The sequence below is a fragment of the Myripristis murdjan genome, chromosome 23, assembly GCF_902150065.1.
Source record: "Myripristis murdjan chromosome 23, fMyrMur1.1, whole genome shotgun sequence".
Taxonomy (NCBI): domain Eukaryota; kingdom Metazoa; phylum Chordata; class Actinopteri; order Holocentriformes; family Holocentridae; genus Myripristis; species Myripristis murdjan.
The window spans coordinates 14362569-14384875 of NC_044002.1; the positions used below are offsets into that span (position 1 = coordinate 14362569).

Consider the following 22307-nt stretch of genomic DNA (forward strand, 5'->3'; position numbering starts at 1 on the left):
TGACGTGCGGTGCGGATTAACACTGTAGTAAACACATAAGGATGTAGCCATATCCCAGTGTTTTATCTGTGTGTGTGTGTGTGAGTGAAACAGCGTTTCAGCGCCCGGAGGAGCATCACCATGCAGCCGACCACAGTGATCGTGGTGGCGGACAAAACGAGTCTGAAAAGGCCGTTCATCTTTTTAAATGGTGTGAACATGGTGAGTGGATCTCAAAGGGGCTCAGTCCCTGCAGCCTCAGCCCGGAGGCCAGATGTATTTCACTGCATTTTTATACGACACTCCGAGGAGACCACTCGCTGTAGCCAGGCCTTTAAGTTGCACCTATTATGTATTTAATGCAGCTCAGTAATTAATTAAAAACAGGACTGCCATGCTATCTTTATTATAAGAATGTGACATCCATCAATGTAAATAAGGGGCTTCAGCTGTGGGTTATGTCACCGCACTGTAAAAATAGCATTCCTATAATCTTCCCTTACGGATTTATAGTGTCTCTCTGCGACCTTATGGTGTTTTTGTATTTGTTATGACATAATTTTCCTTATATATTCAGTATTCTATACAGTATTTTACCCATATGGAGTATTTTTTAACGTTTCCTGTGATGTGTACCTTTTAAATGGTTTCTGATTACTTGACCCTTGTTTTTTTCCCTAGGATTTCCCAGATGGAAAAAAATATACAAAAAATTAGTCAGCTGTTGTTTGAAAATGGACATGTAAGCTTATCTAAAAGTACAAAATTAAAACAAATGAAGGCATTTTCCAGGGAAACCAAGGTCTTTGGTGGAGAACCTAAAAAAAAAATGGATTCTAGTGCTAAATTTCAATGATCTTGATGTTTTTCATTTAAGGATATCTATAGCATTATGACATTGAACTATAGCATCTGTCTGAACTAAACTAAATTGTTGTGCTTTTCCCTCAAGGCCCTGTGCTTCTTCATGTTGGCGGTGACAGTGTCTGCACATAGACAAGCTTTACAGACCGACAAGGTAAGATTGTCCTTCTACCTGGATGACAGAAGCTTCCTTTCCATTTGGCAGATTGAAGTTTTAGTTTCAGAAACATTTTGTGGAGACAGGAATAAACACATTGACTGAGATAAGCCTTAATGTGCAGAGGCAGAGAACCTGTCAAATTTCAATGGGAAAACAGTGTTCTGTAGCTGATCCTATTTAATAGCATTGTATTTTTACATACTTAAATATTTCATTCACATTTCACATTCAGTTTTTGTAAATTAATGATTTATCCCACTATAATTCATTAATCTCAGTCTTCAGTGGTTGTCCTATTATTCTGACAGCCCTGCTCCATGTCTGTGATGAAAAAAAAAAAAAAAAAAAAAAAAACATTAGTGTGCATTTAACCACACTAAATGATCAGTCACCCTGCTTACGTTCTCATCACACGACAGTGAATTTGGTCATAGAGCATATAAAAATTGAAAATGAGTGTTGTTTTTCTCCTTCAGCTGGACATTTACAGAGTGGTGCAGCTGTACATCCTGGGATCGGGCTGTCTGCTGCTGTCTGTGCTCGGCGTGTGTGGAGCCTGTAAGGAAAATAGATGGTGTTTGATTCTGGTAAGATCTGCTGTGCGTGTCTAGTGGGGCTTCAAATTAGGTCACCTGTTATCTTTAAAAAGTAAGTCTTTTAAAAGTGTTTTTTTTTTTCTTTTGGAACAAACCAGGCTTCTCGTTCATGCATCTTTGTGTCTCTCTGCATGTAGTTTGCAGTTGGGATGGCGGCAGCCAGCCAAACACTGATTATTAACACAGCCCTAAAATACCAACCTATTTATGAGGTACAGTACTCTTGGTTGCATGTTTTAATTGTGTTCTTATTTCATCATCACAAACATACGACATAAACCCATAAAAAACAAAGCACTAACAGAGTTGACAGAAAAAAGTAAATCACAAATAAAAACCTAATGTCTCATGTCCAACTGAAAGTACAAGTTAACGATCTTCACTGTGGCTCCTCTCTCCTCAGAAAGAAGTGGTGAACAGGGAGTCGTCATTCCTGGCCATGATGCCGCTCAGTGAAAACCAGAAGGCCAACAGAACCCTGCTGGATAGTATGCAAGCATATGTAAGCAGCTTTTGTTCCTGACTGACTACAGCTCTGCTCCGGACAGTGTTGTAAAACTGTTCTTCAGTGCAGTGGAGGCAACACTAAACCAAATAACACAATAGTTTTCCCCCACACAATGAAATTTCAAACTGGATTTTTTGACAAAACTTGAAGGGATAACATACCTTTGCATTGCATTTAAATACACAAAACCAATTGTCTCCCTACTTACACCATAAATCCAGTTGACATGAAACTTAATACACAAATCAGGCTGGACAAATTATGCTGGTTCATTTTGCAATGGCATGTAAGTTGCTTTGTTTACATCAGTGTGTGTAATATGTCGCCCTCATGCTTATGGTGCACTGAATGTTATGTAAACAATACAGGGAAACTTTGTGTGTATGTGTGTGTGTGCATGTGTGACACTATATTAATACTAGCAGTCACTGAACAGTTGGTGCATTTACAGGTAAAAAACAGCCATTTTGACATGAAGAAGCAGGTAAATGCATGTCAATGAAAGTTCTGTTCCATTTAGGTCTAAAAAAAAACAGAGCAAGGGTTCAGCTTTTGTGCATTCTGGTTCATTGGAAAGGCTCCGGTAATCTTTAATGGAATGAAACCATGATTAATGTCATTAATAACACCTGTGTTTACCCTTTTCTCATGTCAAAATGGCTGCTGTGAAAAACTGATACATCACTGGTTTGATTTATGTCAGGGTTAGGAACCGTTTACCACCCAGAAATTTTATGTTTGAGTAGTCGGTTTGACCTCCTCTAAAGAATACCCGTCTAACCCATTGTGCTCAGGTTATATTGGACTGGTACATTAAACTAGAGGTAAGTAGGAATTTTGGGTGAACTGTTTCTTTAAGACTTGGGGGAAGATGCTGTGACTGCATTATTTGTATTGTGTTGCAGTTTATTGCACTGTTTCTGCTCTGCTCTGCTTCGTGACAATTGACTGTGTGTGTGTATGTGTGCGTGTGTGTGTGTGTGTGTGTGTGTGTGTGTGTGCGCGCGTGTGTGTGTGCGTGTGTGTGTGTGTGTGTGTGTGTGTGTGTGCGTGCGTGTGTGTGTGTGTCCACTCTCCCCAGTACAAGTGCTGTGGGCTGGTAGAAGGCTACAAAGACTGGGGCTCCACTGTCCCGGCCTCCTGTCTCTGTAAAGACCCAGGAAGAAGATGTGTGAGTGTCCTGCACATTAGAGCACAGTGCAAGCAGTAAAGATGACTCATCAGTATCACTTAAAGGAGAATTCCACACTAAAGTGCACGAGCACTGTTATTATACAGAGATTGGTGATTTATGTTGCACATCTGGTGCTATTTTGTTGTTGTTTTGTTGTTTTCCTGTTTTCCCACAATACCTGATGCACATAAAGAGCAGCTGCAGCTATAGTGGACTTTGATGAGGGACAGAAGTGAGCTCTTCCTCTTCTATGCTTGATTTCTCCATGTATGCTTTTTTCATTGTTGCTGCAAATCGCTTACTTTACAAAGAAACCTTTGCGCTTTTTTTTTCTAGGGTCGTCATTGAAACCTAATAGCTAACATTTCCGTTTTAGATCAATTCTTTTGTTCCTGTTAAATGCAGTAGTAGCTGTATTGTGAAAATCTCTCAATGATATATCTCAATTAACATTTGGCTAGAATTTTCCTTTAAAATCAAAACAGGCACTTGCAACTCTACATTTTTAGGCCTGCGGCAATCATAATAGTGATGATGAAAGTTAAGATAATGTAATATGATTAACGTAGCGACATATTTGCCAGCACTTATTGAATTTCATTTTTGTCAACTTTAATAATTTGCCTTTTTATTCTTCTTCACCAGGTTAGACTGCGTGAGAATTTCACCATTGGGGCTCCAAAGAACCAGCTAATTTATCAAGAGGTGAAACATCTCAAGATTTTACAGGAAAATACATTACACGCACATACACACATTTTCTCTTTCAGTTTTAAATCTAACTGGTGGATAACGGGACTGTGCAATACAAATAATCCTTTGCATTTCTTAGCTTATAAATATAAATAATAATAAATATAAATATTTGCTGAGTTATAGTGTGCTTTAATGGCTTGCCTCCCCAGCCCAACTGTTGATTAAGAATGCTGTTTGCCTAAATGTTAAACTTGAAGTAACAGGATCAGTTTTAATTCATTCCCTCAAGGTGTGCATTGTCAAACAACGATCCCCAGATTGTAGAATAAATATTAATAAATCTTCTATCAACGTTCTTGTACATTTGATATCTATTTTTGTTGTTCTCACAGCCTTGCTTACCAATCTACATGGCCGCCGTGAAACGTGTATTCTCAATTGTGGTTGGTTTCATGTTTGGAACTGCAGTATTTTGGGTATGTGTCTTTGCGGTTTGACATATTTCTGTATTTAGAAAGCTGTATACCAACATAAACACCACAGATACACATGCACAGGAGAAGACAGGGAGATGCTGGTGTGATAAACTCTCAACCAAACTTTTATATTCCTGTCTTAACCATGTAACTATAGCAAAAAAAAAAAAAAAAAAAAAAAAATCAAACCTAATCTAAATATTGATTTTTGTGTTTTTGTCTTGTTAGCTGCCCTGACTCCAGCTATTAATTCAGACACAAAGAGCATACACTGCACTGGATAAAAAAATAATAATACATCTTACAATTTTACATATGTTTACACACCCACCAGATTAGAAATGGGCATCAAGACTTTTTTCTCCCTTCTTTTAGAGAGTAGACCTTCCGTTCATCCTTGTATTTGAACACAGTGTTAATAGGCTGGTCAACTAACTCTTGTGTTTGTTTTCCCAGATGGTTTTGCTTGTTTTGAGCGTCAAGCTGATGGTCCAGATAAAGCGGAAAAAGGATTTCCTGGCTCTCCTTCAAACTCCTGTGCTTCATAGTTACTGAGCACATTTTCATACATATTACTGATTTGATATCAATAGGAATAATCAAGTGTAACTTGTTTGAGCTGGCACATGTAAATGCAATATGCTGCCTACCATAACCTGGATAATATGCACAGTAGCAGCACATGCTGACACCACGTTTTGCTATGAATACGCATTATCACATATTGCTGGTGTTGAAAGGAAACTCTATGAACTTATACGTGCATTGACCCTAAACTACACACACATGTTGCAAATGACTCATTTTGTGCCCCTGTGCCCACAGCTGCTGTCATGGGTGAGTTATGAGGTGAGGAGGAATGAGTCACAGGGCTTCCTGGGATACCAGAATGTCTTTACGTTAAAGGGCCTTGTCATGCCATCTGTATATATTTGCAGCTACATCACCCATTCAGTTTTTTCTCAAAGGACTCTCAGTAAGGCTGCATGCACACTGAATCAGGCACTCGGTGAAAAACACCAGTCATCCCATTCATTTGAATGAGGGTGGAGTGTTTAGGCTGTGGCAGTGAGTACCGCAGGGGGTTCAGCAAAAAACATGCAGGACCACCCGGCAAGTAGGAGAACCAGAATTAACTTTTGCTAGAGCACAACCCCAATGTCACGCTGCTGATTCTTTCTGAATGCAGCCTAAGTGATACTTTATCTTTTCCAATAGTCACAATCCCACTCCCGATGAGGTTCATGTGTGCAGCAGTGGATTGCAGATTAGGTAGCACAACTTCCTGTTTCAGTAGCCACAAATTCATATATTTTACAACTGTTTCGCCTTAAAAACAAATGATTTGCTTTCAAGTTTTAGAAAAGTTTCAGACTGTTTGCAAGACCGGAAGCGAGGGGTTTTCAAAAGCCCTTTCCATTGGTAAATGGATCATCACTGTCCTCTCATAAATCCTGGCTGTTATGACCCAATCCATAGCACATGGCCAATGTGCCGTGTCACCACCGGTTTGAAGTTAATGCATGAGCTGTCTGCAGTCATACTGGCACTGTGAGTAATATACCCCCTGTTAAAGGGATTTCATCTGAAAGAAAAGATCCTCTCTCTACTTGTGCACTTTAGATAAAATTAAATTATTGCTATTAATCCTAATTAATCATAGGTTATTCCAAATTACTGTATATTTTCTTTTCTCATACATAATCTCAGTGTTATTTATGGAATGCATTTATGTGATGTTTTATAAGCAGCTAAAATAAAACTCAAAAATCTGATCTGATCTCATCTCGTTTCTGTCTTTTATTGTTAATGTAGTTCAATTTTATGATTTAAAAACTGCACTTAGAGTAACACGCACTCATGGTAACATGTCTACACAACACACCTGAACAACTACGTGCCTAGGAAGCCAACACACAGTTGGAGAGTGTTAACCACTTAATAGCTCACGATGTGAAGGAATGACAGGAGCAATCATTCATCTGTTTTCACAAAGGCTGACTGTTCCTGAGCACTGGCAAATGATGGCTAAGCTTCTCCTTTATGGGATGAGGGTTCAACTTTTATTGAAACACTGAGCAGACAGATCACACAATGTGAAATAAAGTTAAATGCCAACGGTACCTTCCTCAAAACGTAACGTCTAATGCTGTGGTCATGACAAGTGGGAAGTGGGGGGAAAAAAGGAGTTTCTTACACAAACACCTTAACACGTTGTGGTGTGTCGCACCCGCCTTGTCAGGCGATTGAAACTGATCACAGTGCATCTCTCTTTTTTTTCTTCTTTTTATTACACACAATACAAAGTCTAAATGGCAACGCAACTCTGTTTTTACAAATCCAAACCAGAGAACTTATTAAAAAAATGAGAAGAAAACAAAAATAAAATATTGTATTTGGCAGTCAGTGAGACAAACATGCTGCATGTCATAAGATGTGAGTTTTGTTTTATGCTGCATGTATGTGTGTCAAGCAATGGTGAGATCGAGCACTGGCTGAGACAGGGAGGGAGCACCTGAGCCCTGCTAGCCCCCAAATAAATATTCCCCTTGATCTATGTAGGAGACTGGGCAGCTGTGGCACTAATACCAAAAAATAATTATGTTTTGTAGGAATTTGATTTTGTGTGTTTGGTTGCTGCAATACTATCAACAGTTGCACTTGATCCTGAAATTTGTGGGTATCAGCAATGATGACCCATTAGAAAATAAAGTATTTAAATCAGAATATTTCAACCTCAAATCAATATTTGCATTTACCATACAGGTGAAACTGCACCTCAAGGCTCAGGTGGTCGCAAGTGCAATCTAATATAAATGCAAACAAAAAGTTGGGAGTAAAACAAAAAAAAAAAGCAACCTTAAAACTTGGCTGAGAATGATGCAGCAATGGCCTTAACCATTTATTATTCCAGAAAGCTGAAAACAGACACAATCCTGACATTCATAATGGAGCTGCAGCACATCTATATAAGGTAAATACTTTCAAAAGTCACATCTTCATCAGTGCTTTTTCGTAGAAAAATACTTTTTCTCAGACAATGCATATTAAAATAACCGAGCCCTTCCATAACTTAAGCCTCAATTTACTGTTCAGTAACACTTACATGCATAATCCAGCATGGTATATTACAATTACAGTCTGGGGTGGAAATGCCACCAAAAAAGCTGAAATTTTGTTATTGGCTGCCACAATTTAATTCAGTTAACAACTACAAACTCCACATCCAAATTTATGCATTACTGTACTGGGACCTGAACTAGTTGAAGTGATTTTAATTTATTTAGAGTGATTTCTATTATGCTGTAATTCAACTCAGATGTAATATGCAGCTCATGTGTCTTGAGTTTCATCGTCTTCCTTGAGTTTTCACACAGAAACTTGCTTTAGAAAATAAAATAAACTCTATACAGTACTATTTTGCCCTGCTTTGCTGATATATGCTGTAACATATAATTTTTTTTCCTGAAATGAAAAGCTGAAATGACCCTGCATTTTTTTTTTTTTACACTAAATTACAGTATATGTTTTAACACGCTTCAAGGGCCAAGATGACATGAAACTCATTTAACACATAAGGGACCATGAACTTTCAACTTATGAGTAAAAAAAATTAAAAGAATGAAATCACATATTTTTCATGGGATTACAAAAGTTTGTAACTTGCTGGAGGCAGCATGTGCTGTTTAAGAGACTAAATGTACGCTGCGTTTCAAAAACTGACTATATTCAGCTGTATACCATCGTCATTAACATCTCCCTTTAGTGCTCCTGGATCCATCTTAAATCCATTTATCCATAGTTTTGCTTTATTTGGCTAAATATGCTGCAATAACGACCATAGTCATTATGAAGAGCTACGAAAAATGAGAGAGAAAGACCTCAGGCATTTTCCGCTGATTCTGTAAGGGTGGTGTAGTTTCCTGCTTTAGCCTCTGGACTGTAAACCACCGGAGGGACATCAAACTTTCGCCTCAGCTGATACAGCATGACCGCACACAGGCCTGCTGACAAGGCCTGGAGGGGAGAGGGAGGAAGAGAGGGAGAGGGAGAGGGAGGGGGCATATGACACAGTGACACACAACAGAAGCTCCAGTTGAGAAATAAATACTATAAGTGGTTTTTCTAAGAAGTGGTTCATTTGAAGGGAAACAACACCTCCTAATTCCTTTCAGGGTGATCATGCCGTTACGCAAAAGCGACAGATTTGGGTGCAAAATGCAGTAGCCATTTGCTCTCCAGTTGCTCTGTCACCAAAAGGCCCAACTGTGACTGATGCAGAGGAAAACTTTTTATTTACTTGCACTGTATGTTCTCCATTGACAGAATAATTTCATTTTTTCATGTTGCCTTTGTATTATATGCCTCACAGGTCTCACTTTTAATCTCTATGTGACTTTAAGTAAAGGTTAAGAAGGTAAGTAAAAAAGTAAGAAACTTCTTTTTCTTCAGTTATACACTCAACAAGCCCTCAGTGGCTTCACAGAGAGGCCTGATTCTGCCTTTAGAGAGTGAGAGAGAGGGAGAGAGAGAGAGAGAGAGAGAGAGAGAGAGAGAGAGAGAGACGATGGTGATGACTAATTGAGGAGCTCATTTAAATGGCATGTTGCATGGACTTGTGAAGCTCCCAGAAAAACATCAGCGTGAGGAGAGCAGGAGACAGGGGAGGGGTAAGGCAAGTGAAGTGAAGTGAAGTGAGTAGAAACAAGACAAACAGGTGCGCAGGTAAACAGACTAATACTTACCCACATTAGCGTGAGTCCAAAAAGAATTCCTATGATGATAGTAATCGCCATGTGGACATGGCCGATGAAAATTGGGAGGCATGGCTGGAACAGAGGAGCAGACCAATCCATTAATGCGCAGAAAGAACACATTTTCAAGACATGTCTAGTTCGGGACGCCGCCGCTCATGTGACTTTTAATTACAGCTTTGATGCTCTTTAATAATGACGTGTTTTACCAAAGAGGGCACACAGCCAAGCGAGTTCAGAAGTCACCAACAGCATAAGGAAATTATCTCTGCTGTGCAGACTTCACACTCCACCTCCACACCCTTACCATCCTAGGGGTTATGTCAGTGCATGTTGTTAAGTGAATGCAGTTAAATAATTATCTGGGCACCGACAGGAGGACAGCCCTGGAATGCACTCAAGCCTTCACTGCTTACTTAAACCAGCTGTTGCTCCACTTGCATATTTGATCTCTATCTCACAGATCCCTCGACACACAAGCTCCCACTCTCTTACGGCATCATGGCCATCTTGACGTCCTCTGCTTCGTCGGCCCCTATTTGTGAACTTATCTTTCAAAGTGAGGTATTTTTATTAGTCTCTTGGGGTGGCTCACCTATAAAACATGTCAGTCTTGGTGCGACTAAGCTAAACTAAAACACTGATACTTCCTCTTGTCTCTGTCCACCGTCTTCAGTGTCCCATTATCTCTAGGTTTGCTGGACTACCAAGGCCTTCCTAGCTGATTTGGATGAGGTATCCTTCAGAAAATGTACACAAACACGTAGTGAAGGAGCGCACACACACACACTTGTCTTCACTTCTCTTTTCATTTTTCTTCCACTGGCAAACAGACATGCAACGTTTCGGGCTCACGCCTTCATCAGGGGCATGTTCAAATACAAGGGCAAGAAAATATCTGCAATAATACTCAATATATGAATTAAAAGACACCGAAGGTTCAATTCAGGTGTAAATTGTTTGGGGCTGAAGTGCGCCTTTTCCCTTGATCCTTCAGCAAAGGGCCATGCAAAAACATAAAGCCCCAAAAACCACAGTTTCAGTGTGTTTCTTACCAGATTACCCCGTTTCTTACTTGTTTCTTATTCAAGTGCTATCCCTCCCTATAATGCCGAATTTGACTGACTGTGCTTCTGTTGTTGCTAGTATTATTAAAAGATAAATGTAAATACACTGTTTTAATATATTCAGTAAAATTGATTTTTGGTCACAATATTGAAAATGGCTCAAATCTAGACTTATAACACATATACCTATGTTTTCTATAGAACAAGCCAAGGTTGCTCTTGTCAATTATTAACTACAAAGCAAATAAATTTGTCAGGAAACATGTCTGTCACAACATTTGGCAGGGATTGCTTGCATTTGCTTGTTTTGTTTTTTTTTTGTTTTTTGGGGGGGGGGGGGGGTGGGGGATGACCAAATGTCGTAATATGTCTGCAATTATCGGTTTTGGTTCCTAGTTCCTAGTTGTTTGTCTGTCTGAGGTCAGCGAAACAGTGCGAGCGGAAAATAATTACATCCTGGGCAAGGCTGAACATTAAAATAGATAAATAAATAAATAAATAAATTCTTATGTCTGCATTTTGTCCTTGCCATTGTTTGCCATTCATTGCAATTTAGCAATGTCTTACAGCAAGTTCAGTTATGAAATACATCCTATTTAAACATGTGGGAAGTTGCATTTGCTCTATATTATAATTTTAAAACAATAGACATAACGTTATATTGAAAGTGATAGAGAGTATACTGTCTCACACACACACACACACACACACACACATTACTTTTATGTAATGTGTGTGTAAAGCACATTTCAGCACCCTGAGACTTTAGTCCAGATCAGCCACGTGCATATAAAACCCCTAATCCAGAAAGTGAGCTAAATACGGCTTTTTTGTTCTGCAAACAGAACAATATCGGCTTAATATTTTGAATCCTGATTGTTTTCTTACCTCTTTATAAATCATAATGGGTTCGTTATCGATACTGTCCACATATAGACTACTGTTCTTTGGAGCTTCCACCTGGAACAGACATGAGCATGAAGCGACAGTTGTAAGAAAGAAAGAATGTATTCAGTCTTGTCACTGTATTTGTGATTTTACAACAGCACTAACTGCAGAAATATTGCAGAATATTTGCATCGATCATTGGTATCACAAAAGCACTCGGCAAAATTACTGTGATTTCTGCACTTACAATCTTGGCCTATCATTGCGCTGCTTCAGATAAAATTAATCAAACTGTACATCATGCTCTGTTTCCCTGGTCCTCACAAACTACAATTAATGACTGAATGGACACTCAACTATTTACAGTGTTTCCTGTGAAATACAGAAGCGAAACCCAGCATTATAATGTCAATGTTGAAATTGGCTCATTTTTCTGTGAAAGTAACATAGGAATTGAATTCACTGGTATTCTATTAATATCACTTTCTTACCAAGTATTCCACGAGTTATCACCACCCAAAAAGGAGTTCAGTTTCAACTAAATAACATGAAAAAGCTCTATGTCAAGACGGTTTATTCCCACTTCCTCATGAATCCAGATAGTGTTTATACTCACACATGGCACGGTGGCGTGCTCGGTGCAGATGCAGGATTCAGGGATGTCGTTGTCCCAGTCCTGGTGGCCCTGCTCCAACCCACAACACTTTAACTGAGGGGACAGACAGAAGAGACAGTTTGGGACATGGACCTCACATTACAACACCCATCACAGTACGATTTGTATCACTACACCATGCAATACCCTGCACAAGTGACTGAAAATGTACAAACAGCTGAACATGCACTACAGCATCTGAGTAGATGAATAAAATATACAGCAAAAATATAGAGAACTGACTTAAATCCAGTTCACTGAAAATTCCCACTGTGATTAATTAAAAAGCATAGCACGATAGAAAAATGAAGGGTATAAATGCAACATATCGATACAGTCAGCCAGAGAATCGACACAGTATTGGAAAATAATATTGCAATACTCTGCTGTATCAAATTTTTTGCACAGCTATAAGAGATGATGCCTTAATAAAAAAAAACAAAAAAACAAGCAGGCATATATTTCTTTACCTGAAAGTGATTGTTTTAATGTGGGTCAGTTCGATAGTGTAGTGAGTAAAGGTGATGCAGTACACACACACACACTGACTTACATGCATACACACAAAACAACATGGTTACTTACATTGATCTGCAAGTTATACAGGCCAACTTTATCAGGCTCGCTAGCATCACTCAGTGGCACCAGAGATTGGTATTCCCGCCTCACCTCCTCGCCTGTCTGCAAACAAAATTATATCTGGTAAACAACATATATAAGTTCCATGATACATTTTTTAAATCTTGAAATTGTGCAAGGATATCAGTATGTATAAGAAGCATATCTTATTCACCACATGGGAGTCAAACTTTGTTACTACAGAAACTATATCGTGGTCCTTCTGTCTAGAAAATTGTATTGTTAAATCCTTTGGAAATGGAAAGGTGCTACAATAAGTTTTTCAGGAAGTTCTCCGCTCCTTTGACAAGAACTACTGCTTCCAAACACTTTCAGTCTGATTCTATAGTCTGAAAAACCGTGTACAAACCTGCATGTGCTTTATGAATGAGCTAAAAAGACCCCCATTTTATCAGACAGCTCTTTTAAATAAAATCAGCTTTTCCTTTAACATAATAAACAATGGTCTGAGTGAAATTTTTCTATGATGGCGATCACTGGGGATGCAGCGACTGCGTTAGATTTTTGGATTTAAACCTTCAAAGCCCCAGTATGAGGAAAACAGGACTGGCCAAATGCCACGTTTTCAGAAACTAAAGTTGACCTGCTGTCAAAAAAAAAAAAAAAAAAATTCCCAAGCATCCCTGGTTCCTTCATGCATATTCAGCTTCAAAATTTAGACGGACTACACCTTTAACAGTGAACCGTGTGGAGTTCTAGTGTCGTACCTCATGTTGTGCAGGTATTGCTCTCGTGACCTCCACGAACATGGTCAGACTCACCAGACTCATTCCAACTATGACCTAGGACACACACACACACACACACACACACACACACACACACACACACACACACACACACACACACATACACACACACGTGTACATGCACAAAATGGTTTCATTGTGCAAGATAGCTCGTGAAATTAATACTAATCCATAATATTTGCATCAACTGGACTAGTTTAAGTTTAGTTAAAAGTTTAAATAAAACATGAATGAATCAAATTTTAAACAAATCAGAATTAAAATTGTCCACTACCTCAAAAGTAGCTCATTTTGGAGGAAAACTCTTGAAATGGGTAAAAGAACAAGAGCTGAGGAGAAGAGAGGAGGTCGCGAGGCTTTCTTTCTGACACTCACCACGATCAGCGCCCACTGCTTCTCTTTGGAGGCCCCGTAAACTCCGATGATGCTCAGGAGCAGAGTCAGGATGCAAACAGCATACAGGAGACCGATTCCTGGGAGCATTTCATCTACCTGCGGAGAAAACAACAAAAGGCTCAGGTTGGCAGGGTGGTGCAGTGAGTGGGGTGATGACCTGGCTTGAGACCCATGTGTCAGCGAGCATCTGCCCTGCTCAAGCGAGCTTGAGTGAGACTGAGGGCCGCCGGCCAAGTGGCACACAGGTTTCCCTCTGAAGTTCACAGCGAGTCGCCAGAATATCAAACGGGCACAAGCAGACACACGCGTGAGTATGTAAGTGATGATCAAGTGCAGCGCTGCTTTGGCGTCAAAGGTTAAAGGGGATTTTGCACTTGTTGCAACTTCCTTCACAGCCCGGCAAAAGCACAGATTGTTTTGAGCTATTTCCATGGCTTTTTCAAGCATTGCATGATGCATGATCACATTCAAAAGCTTACCGAACCTTTTTATGTATGATAGATGTGCCAATTTGACTTTGATTTGAAATCCCTAATGCAAGACAATATATCATTTTTCATTCTAACTTTAAAGACGTGTGGCTGTGGCATGAAATAGGGCTGGCTACTATGGGGGAATAGTCATGTTAGGGCGCAAGGGAGTAATTTTGTCTAGAGCGCCAACACAGGTAAAGTCGGCACTGAAGAGATGCTTTTGTGGCAGAACATATCTGTTGTCTCCAATCACAAAGTTGTCAGAGTGACTCGGTGCAGATTAAAACTGCCTTTAAAGGGAAGGAAATTAGATAATTTAACTCGTCACACCACACATAATGATCGTGTTTTCCTCCTAATCCAGCCCTGAGCTGCAGGGGCGGTGCACCACCGACCACGCAATGACCAAAAATCCCTCCGCCAAGGCCTGTGTGCTCGCACTTTGTCAGTGTTCATCCTGCTGAAGTGTCATTGAGGCATGGAAGGCATGGAGTCCCTACTGGCTCAAGGAGTATCGCTCTGTAGCTGACCTCCGACCTCCCTGTGTTGGGAGGCAAATGACACGAGCATTCCCAACAGGAGCCAAAAATAACAACATTTTAAATATCCATGAGCTGATAAACTGGGTGGCTGGTTGATCAGAGAAGGCCTTGTGGCAACATAAGTTACAGCAGGGAGGAATCTGTTACTATTTTAAGTCCGTGGATGATTTTAACTATTCTAGGCATGGAACTATTTTAAGCCTGAATGATTCTGCTTTTAGTTCCTGTAACTTACACTACTTCACACTGTACAATCTTCACACCAAGTGGGACTGGACAGTACTGGACTACCAGGGTGATTCTAGGCTAACTTTGAGCTTATAATGCACAGCACATGCAAGTAATAATCTGTGACATTTCATTTAAATAAACTTCCATTTTGCCACTGCCCACTGGTAACTGATATTTACAAAACCTATAGTCTGTGCATGAAAGCTTTTTACGTTTGTAGCTATGGCATAGAGTTGTATCCTTCATTTTGCTGTTCTTGGGTGAAAAACGTGCCTCCAAAATGTCAAGTTTTTTACAAATACACGAAACAGCCTTGTTTTTAGCTTGGCCACTGTGCTTTCTTCAGGTTTGTTTCGAAACGTTTCATAAATCCAGAAAGGAGCAAGTAATCCTTCAACAAAGCTAAAATCACCAAACATGGAGGTTAAGGGTGAGCCATGATTTCTTGCCCGGCAGCCATAGCTTGCAAAGACATCAACAGGAACTTCTGAGGACTCGGTGTGGCTTCAGTTGGGGGAGAATTTGTGTTTGCTGTGTGTGTTTTACCTCTTCAGCCTCGTGCAAGTATCCATGGCCAAATAGGGTGGCTGCCAACAGCAGGGCACTGATGGTCTGCAACAATAACACATTGCATCATACATACTGGCCTGGTATTTTAAAGCTCAACTCTGTGACCACAAGGTAAAGCAGAGAGCGGCGGGACAGAAGAACCTGCTTGTGTTTGAATCAAATGAGAATGCTCTTGACACAAAGAATAGCAATGTTTGACTGCTAATTATGAATAAATCATGAGGGCTGGTGATGCATTTGCACTGAATGACGGTTGGCAGAGACATGATGGGCGTTCCTGCTGAACAGCAACCAAGATCATGACTACAACATCTGCTGAAAACAGCTTCCACTGCACTGGCCTCCTCAGGGACGGCAGTGGTTTTCAGCTGTTACACTTCTCGGTCAGATCAATGCATGGGGCTTGTAGCCTGCACTGCACTTCCTGAGAGTCACATTATATTAGATGAATCCACCCGTTAAGAAATAAACCACCCCGTGACGCCCACAAACCTGCCAGACCAACAATTCCAGTTTAGGGAAACAAGTAGGAACAAATAAACAAGTGGAAAAACAAATGTCGCCTCAACTGTAACATGATGATGGGGGTGATTATTGTATAGTTTTAAAATCCATATCTAAAGATCAAATAAATGGTGAATTACCTTTCATGGAGGGAAATGTTAATTTCCCAGTTGTTCTGTTTCCTGTCCCGGAGCTACTTTTTTAAAATCTTGTTTGTAATCGTTGTTGCAAATGTAGAATATGGGATACACTGATCCTTGAATACATTTTAGTAGAATATTATAAAAAATAAATAACCACAGCAGAACAAGACAAATCCCTTCAGATTATGATAGAGGATTTAAATTAAAAAAAAGTCATGAAGCAGGATAAGGTTACTATAAAGTCATTACAGTACAGAGACACAATAACACAATTATTAAAGTGATTTTTTTCTTTGGATTTGACAAGGCACTCATCAGATATGTTGTTGTTTACTGCCCTGACTCGGTCCTTATGGTCATTGTTTTTGTTTACAATGATGTCATGCTTATACGCTCGTGCTATTTGATGCGTCCTACACTTTCCTCTACTGGAGGTCCACTTTCACACAAGTCTGCACTGCAAAAAAACAAAAACAAACAAAACAAAACAAAACAAACAAAAAAAGCCCGACTTTTGGCCTCACGTCAAATCTTAAAGTCTCATTTTGCTCAAACAAGTGGCAATAAGATCATTTCCCTTATTTCCCACGCAAAACATCTGTAACAGTGCCGCAACAAAGCAGACCAGGACGCAAACTAAGGCTTCGTGTGGCAAAAAAATGTCCCTTCTTCAGCAAATTAAAAGAATAAATCGCAGATAACAAGTGCCGTCTCCCTCCGCCGTTATATTTGTTCTAAGAAACATAACACTACGCCAGCGGTGGATTAGATAACCTGTGAACATAGATATTTTTACAGTGTGGATGAAACATGAGTCCGGCGCTCCACGGGAGATTAGAAACAGGCAAACATTTTGCAGCACAAACACGTATTTACAGAGCCACTTCAGTGCCTTTGGACTCAGGTGGATGAAGCTTAGTTTCATCAGCTTAGTTTTTGTCCCTCTAAACATTTTTTTCTCCTCTGACGCAACAGAAAAACAGACTTACCCCGATCAAACTCGCCACGACTATGTACCCCCGCTTCAAACAGGCGTTCACTTTCCCCATTTTGTGAGTGGGCCGTTAGGACTTTCTTTTTCAGGCCACTGGAAGGTGAAAGCTCCTCTGCTGCAAAATGAAAGTGTGTTTGAGAGACTCCAGGTATTAGAATGATTGTTTCCTCCCTGTTGCGCACAGCACCATCCCGCTGAGGCAGCGGAGGACGGGGCAAGCCCTCATGGTATGGTGGTTGTAGAGGCCCACCCTTAAAGGAGAGCAGTGGGTGTGGGGGAGAGAGGAGTGTGTATGTGTGTGTGTGTGTGTGTGTGTGTGTGTGTGTGTGTGTGTATGGGAGAGAGGGAGAAAGAGTATGAAACAGATTAGATTACACTAAACCAGAGAAGTGAATGAGGTAATTTGCTGTGCAGCATTATAAATGAATAAATAAATGAATATTCAGCGCACTCAATTGCAATCAACAGATCAACAGTCAGGCACTAAGGAGGGGGGGGGGGTTCGAGTCATACAAGAGGTTTACTAAAGAGGATGAAGTGGCCAGTGACAGACTGGAGTGAGAGGGACTGATAGGAGGGCAGATAATGGAGAAAGCGGAGCTCACAAGTGGATCTGAGAGAGAGAAAAAGGAAAGATGGGGGGGATTATTTCTCAGAGACTGTGTGTGTGTGTATGTGTGTCTGTGTCTGTGTGTACACGCTTGAACTTGCCTTCAGTTCAGTCCCCCATAAAGCACTTTTTGTCTGCTGTTGTCTTGGCAGAACAAAGGAACTAGTGGGAGCCTAGCAGCTTCAAGCCTGTATCACATGACCCCTCAGTTCTTATACCACACACACACACACACACACGCCAGTCCACTTGATGAAGCTGTTGTTCTGCTTGGCGGCCATTCATTCATGCACAGATGTGTACGCTCGCATACTTAGCCCACATTGTTTTTTTCCTCTATCTGTCTATCTATACTATTCACTCAGTTACAAATACACACACACACACACACACACACACACACTCACTGCTGCAATCCTATTGGTCCCCAGAGTTCCTGTAAGAGCAAAAAGGGTCCAATTGTTAAAGCAGATCCAGAGGGAAGCACTTCCTGATGGAACATAGGAACATCTGGAGAACATGAACACACACACACACACTCACACACAGGCGCATGGATACACACACACACACACACACACACACTCAGACATGCTTATACACACACATGCACACTCAGGCATTCATACACACACATGCACACACGATTCCTTCGTTTCCGGCTGCCACATGCTTTAGTCAACTTCAAATGTCCACACACACACACACACACACACACACACACACCAAATTGAAATCCTCAACACAAAATCTTTGAACGCACAGAGACACTCTGCAGAGGATGTGTGTGGGTGGCAGAACGTGACGGTCCAAAATGTTTCACAGTCACAAATTCTTATCAGCAGAGACAAGAATAAACATCAATTTGACTCGGGGAGAACAATACGCTGGTCCAGATGCAGAATATTAGGTGAAAGGTGATACAGGGGAACGTCGTGTTCTGAATAAATGTCAACAGAAAGACCCAGACTGCGGATGATCCTGGCAAAACATTTTATAGGAATGTAAATACTTGATAAACGATTTTCAGTATCCCATCCAAGACAAGGCAGTTGTTGGTGTTCTGTAGAAACCACACATTACAGTACATTAATTACTTGTACCTTTATTTTAATTGCCATTTTATTGGTGCTTTGAATTTTGGTAAATATAGAGGCCAGTGGCTCCCTACATTTTTAATGGGTTTTGATATTAGAGCTCTGGTGGGTGTTGATGGGAGCTCCAGCATTACTGGAATTTGTTTCCTAGAAAGCTGGTGGCCTCAGTTCACAACAAGAAAACAGACCGATTGGCTCTGGTGGCCGGAAAATTCATTCCGGTAAACTTTTCCTGAGAAAATGTCAAACTCATATGGGACTGTGCAAGTAATGGGCGTAGATGTGTGCACACAATTGGAACCATAAATGCCTAGAAAGAGCTACATGTATAACAACCTTTATTTTTTTTTTCTTAAATCAATGTGCAAACAAGAAGATAGAAGTGCTACTGGAATATGATGGGAATTACAGTGATGAGATTGAACATGGAGATTAACAGTTGTTGGTGTTCTTCTTTGGCAACCACATGAGTCATTTTACTTTTATTTTACTGCAATTATGTTGACACTTTTATTTGTGTACATAGATGGAGAGAGAGAGTGAGAGATCCAGCATTACCATAATGTGTTTCCTGGCAAGCTGACGACATGCCCTGTGGCTTCAAATCAAACAAGATAGTTGACTAATGCTGTGCTTATCAGGGACATTTATAGCAGAGAGTAACCTCTGTGTTTTCAAGTTTCAAGTTTCCTGACCCATGGACAAAGTTCATTGTTTCAGAATGCTGTGTAACATCAAACAATGAGCCCGGGTGGGCCAAAACAGGATCATCCAGTTTGGTTACTGTTTTGCTATATTTTCTCAAGGAAAATATCATAATTGTATAATATTTTTGAGTTCTGGTCATTTATTAGAAAGCCCTTTGACCTAGACCCCCTGATATAAAAGGTGCTATATAAATAAAGTGTTATTATTATATCATTATTAATTTGGTATGTTATTTATTGCAAGATTGTTGTCCCTTACCCATTACCCATAAAGATTTTATATTTTATCTTTAGTGCAGTTTCAGAAAATTGTTTACGTGTTAAAGTAAAAAATGACCCTCATTCATTTTAAAGAGTAAACAAAGCCAAATCTCTGTTAAGTCTGACCTCTAATCACCCAATTTACTCTCAGGGATCAATAAAGTATTTCTAATTTGTGATTTATGATTTCTGATAATAGTGTGAAGTCGGGCGCTTGGTCTTTGGTGGCAGGTGACGTCACCACTTGTTGCACTCAGGTGACTTCACCTGCTACCACAGACCAGTGATTTTACTTTTCACCACTAGAGGTCAGGCCTCACAGAGATTTTGGTTTGGGGTTCAGTTGCTCTTTAATGTAAAAAGATAAATTGTGTATGTATAAACCCCCCCCCCCCCCCCCCCCCCCCCCCCCCCCCCCGCTGCCACGACATTCAGTGCAATATTTTTATGGAGGTATAGTTTCTTCAGGCCCAGGGTGTGTGGCACAGTATCGGGAGACCCCCTGGGATAAGGAGAATTACCTCCTATTCTGAAATACTCTCCACCATGCTGCTACGATGTTTCTGCTGTTTACACTGTTTATTCTGTTGTTTACATGGTTTACCCTGTTTCATCTATTTATTCTCTCTTGCACTCATTATCATTTAGCTCTTGTTTATTACGCACTAGTTATATAGATTATATTTTAATTATTTAAACTGCCCCACAATTCCATCTCTGTTGTAATCCGGAAGCAAAGCAATGACATTTCGTTGCAAAAAAACTCACTGCTGTGTTTTTTTGTGCAATGACAATAAAGAAAGTCTAAGTCCAAGTCTTTATGTTCATAGGATGTGTGAATGTGTCTCTGCAAAGTTTCATGTGTTTTGAATTTGCATTTCTGAGAAATATAGACAGTGGGATTAAGTGTCAAGCTTTGTCCCTGGCTTCCATTGTTTTTGAATATTTTGTTTCCTGTGGGAGCCATCTGCACTGCTGACATGAACTTGTGTGCACTCATAACACTGTGTGATTGTTGGATGATTTTTTGAAAGGCTGCCACCATTTAGACAATCTGTCTATGAACGTGTATTTATATCTTATGACTGAAGGTATTTTCAGGATTTAATTAAATTCATGAAATATAAAAAAAATGCAACCTTTTGCATACATGCAGGTTAATGCAGAAATCATTGTTATCATCAAACAATGCATTGAAAATGGAATTGTTTTAATTAATGTGTGCTTTGGCTTAAAGAGGCCTAAATCTCTCCACGTGGCAAGACCTGGCAAGCAGGACAAAGAGGAATGTTTTAAAATACTGCATATTTGTTTGTGGCATTTCCTTTGTGTGCTTTGTTTACAACAAATTAAATGAGGCAGGGGTGTGGGGAGTGTGTGTGAACTGAGTCGACAGAGCGAGTAGCGGATTCAACAAAATGAAATGGTAAAAAGATTATTTGAGCAACATATTTGAAACACATTTGATGTCAGCAACGCTACTACATGTTGATGACAGAGGCCAGCAGTGTTTCATAAATGAGAGGGGTGTATTTTCTTGTCATGGTAACAGTGCACGATCATGTATAACATTTCAGCTTATTAAATTTGTAGAGAGCATGTGAGCAGTGATGTAGCGGTCAAAGAAACACTGCAAATCGTGACAATCATTTCTAATTCCTCAACAATGAGACAAAAATCTTTCTTAATGCTCAGAGTATCGCGCACACAAGTCAAACTTACAAGTGGGTACCGAACAATGAACAGAAGACTGTCTTTAAAAATACTGTCTTTCTGTTTCTCATCCTTATCTGGCATCTCCTGCTCTGTAGATGTTCCAGCAGGCCGAGGCTGTTGGTTACGACTGCTTGCATTTTGTGTACACATTTGCTACACACAGTGGCCTTGTTGTCCACTTCTCCTTCCCTGCAGATCTTTTGTAAGCTGACAGCTAGCAATAACAATAACCTTTACTCTGTTACATTCAGCGAAAACATTTCATGGCACTGCCTTTGTTCTGTTGCACATTTGTCTGTGCCTTCTATTTAAGAAATAAAAGATTAGGATTAAACATGATAAAGGTTAAACATGGTAAAACATTAAGAATAAACACACATGATACTATAAAACAAATCAGCTTTCCAGGGTTAATGGTGTAGTGTCAGTTCTGACAAGAAAAAACAAGCTGCTGTGCTCGGACAAACTACCTCCTTAAATCCTTTTTGCCTCTGAATAAAGGGTCAGAGGTCAGAGCATGAAAGTGATCACCAAGGATCCCGACCAACAACAACAACAACAACAACAACAACAACAACACAACGCCTTGCCGATGCAGCAAAACAACTGTGGAGGAACTGTGATGTGTAAAATCACTGCTTTCCAATCAGATGTTTACAGAAGCATATTGCATTTTTAATTTAATTTAATTTATTTTTTTCCACATAATTTGCATTTATTAATTCTAATGTATTATTATTTGTACAGTTGGACGATGTATTATTTTACTTCATTTTATTTTATTTTAATTTCGATATCCTGCCCCTTTAAGAATCTCATTCAGTAGGGTCACGTGACGCGGAAGCTCAGCGGCTTGTT

The 22307-nt window shown here is 40.0% G+C and overlaps 2 protein-coding genes across 2 annotated transcripts; one reads left to right on the forward strand and one right to left on the reverse strand.

The window, feature by feature from the left end:
• Window positions 1–6215, forward strand: LOC115355422 (tetraspanin-8-like). The gene is made up of 9 exons (XM_030046217.1): window positions 1–201; window positions 932–997; window positions 1480–1590; window positions 1737–1811; window positions 2003–2101; window positions 3189–3278; window positions 3927–3986; window positions 4370–4453; window positions 4910–6215. The coding sequence occupies exons 1-9, from the start codon at window positions 121–123 to the stop codon at window positions 5006–5008; spliced, it is 765 nt and encodes a 254-aa protein (XP_029902077.1). The 5' UTR covers window positions 1–120; the 3' UTR covers window positions 5009–6215.
• A 511-nt stretch (window positions 6216–6726) lies between these two features.
• LOC115355654 (tetraspanin-8-like) lies at window positions 6727–17272 on the reverse strand. Its single transcript, XM_030046516.1, has 9 exons — window positions 17054–17272; window positions 15394–15459; window positions 13581–13697; window positions 13164–13238; window positions 12403–12498; window positions 11779–11871; window positions 11163–11234; window positions 9199–9282; window positions 6727–8470 (listed from the first exon to the last, which is right to left on the reverse strand). Exons 1-9 carry the CDS (start codon window positions 17111–17113, stop codon window positions 8336–8338), a joined length of 798 nt encoding a protein of 265 aa, XP_029902376.1. The 5' UTR covers window positions 17114–17272; the 3' UTR covers window positions 6727–8335.
• Between the last annotated feature and the right edge of the window lie 5035 nt (window positions 17273–22307).

Bases quoted from the DNA above. Each gene is read 5' to 3' on its own strand.
- LOC115355422 (XM_030046217.1), top strand. From the start codon at position 121: ATGCAGCCGACCACAGTGATCGTGGTGGCGGACAAAACGAGTCTGAAA. The intron at 202-931 runs GTGAGTGGATCT...TTTTCCCTCAAG, and splicing joins TTTTAAATGGTGTGAACATG to GCCCTGTGCTTCTTCATGTT. The intron at 1,812-2,002 runs GTACAGTACTCT...CTCTCTCCTCAG, and splicing joins AATACCAACCTATTTATGAG to AAAGAAGTGGTGAACAGGGA.
- LOC115355654 (XM_030046516.1), bottom strand. From the start codon at position 17,113: ATGGGGAAAGTGAACGCCTGTTTGAAGCGGGGGTACATAGTCGTGGCG. The intron at 13,239-13,580 runs GTGAGTGTCAGA...TGTGTGTCCTAG, and splicing joins AGCAGTGGGCGCTGATCGTG to GTCATAGTTGGAATGAGTCT. The intron at 9,283-11,162 runs GTAAGAAAACAA...CCTCTGTTCCAG, and splicing joins CCATTATGATTTATAAAGAG to CCATGCCTCCCAATTTTCAT.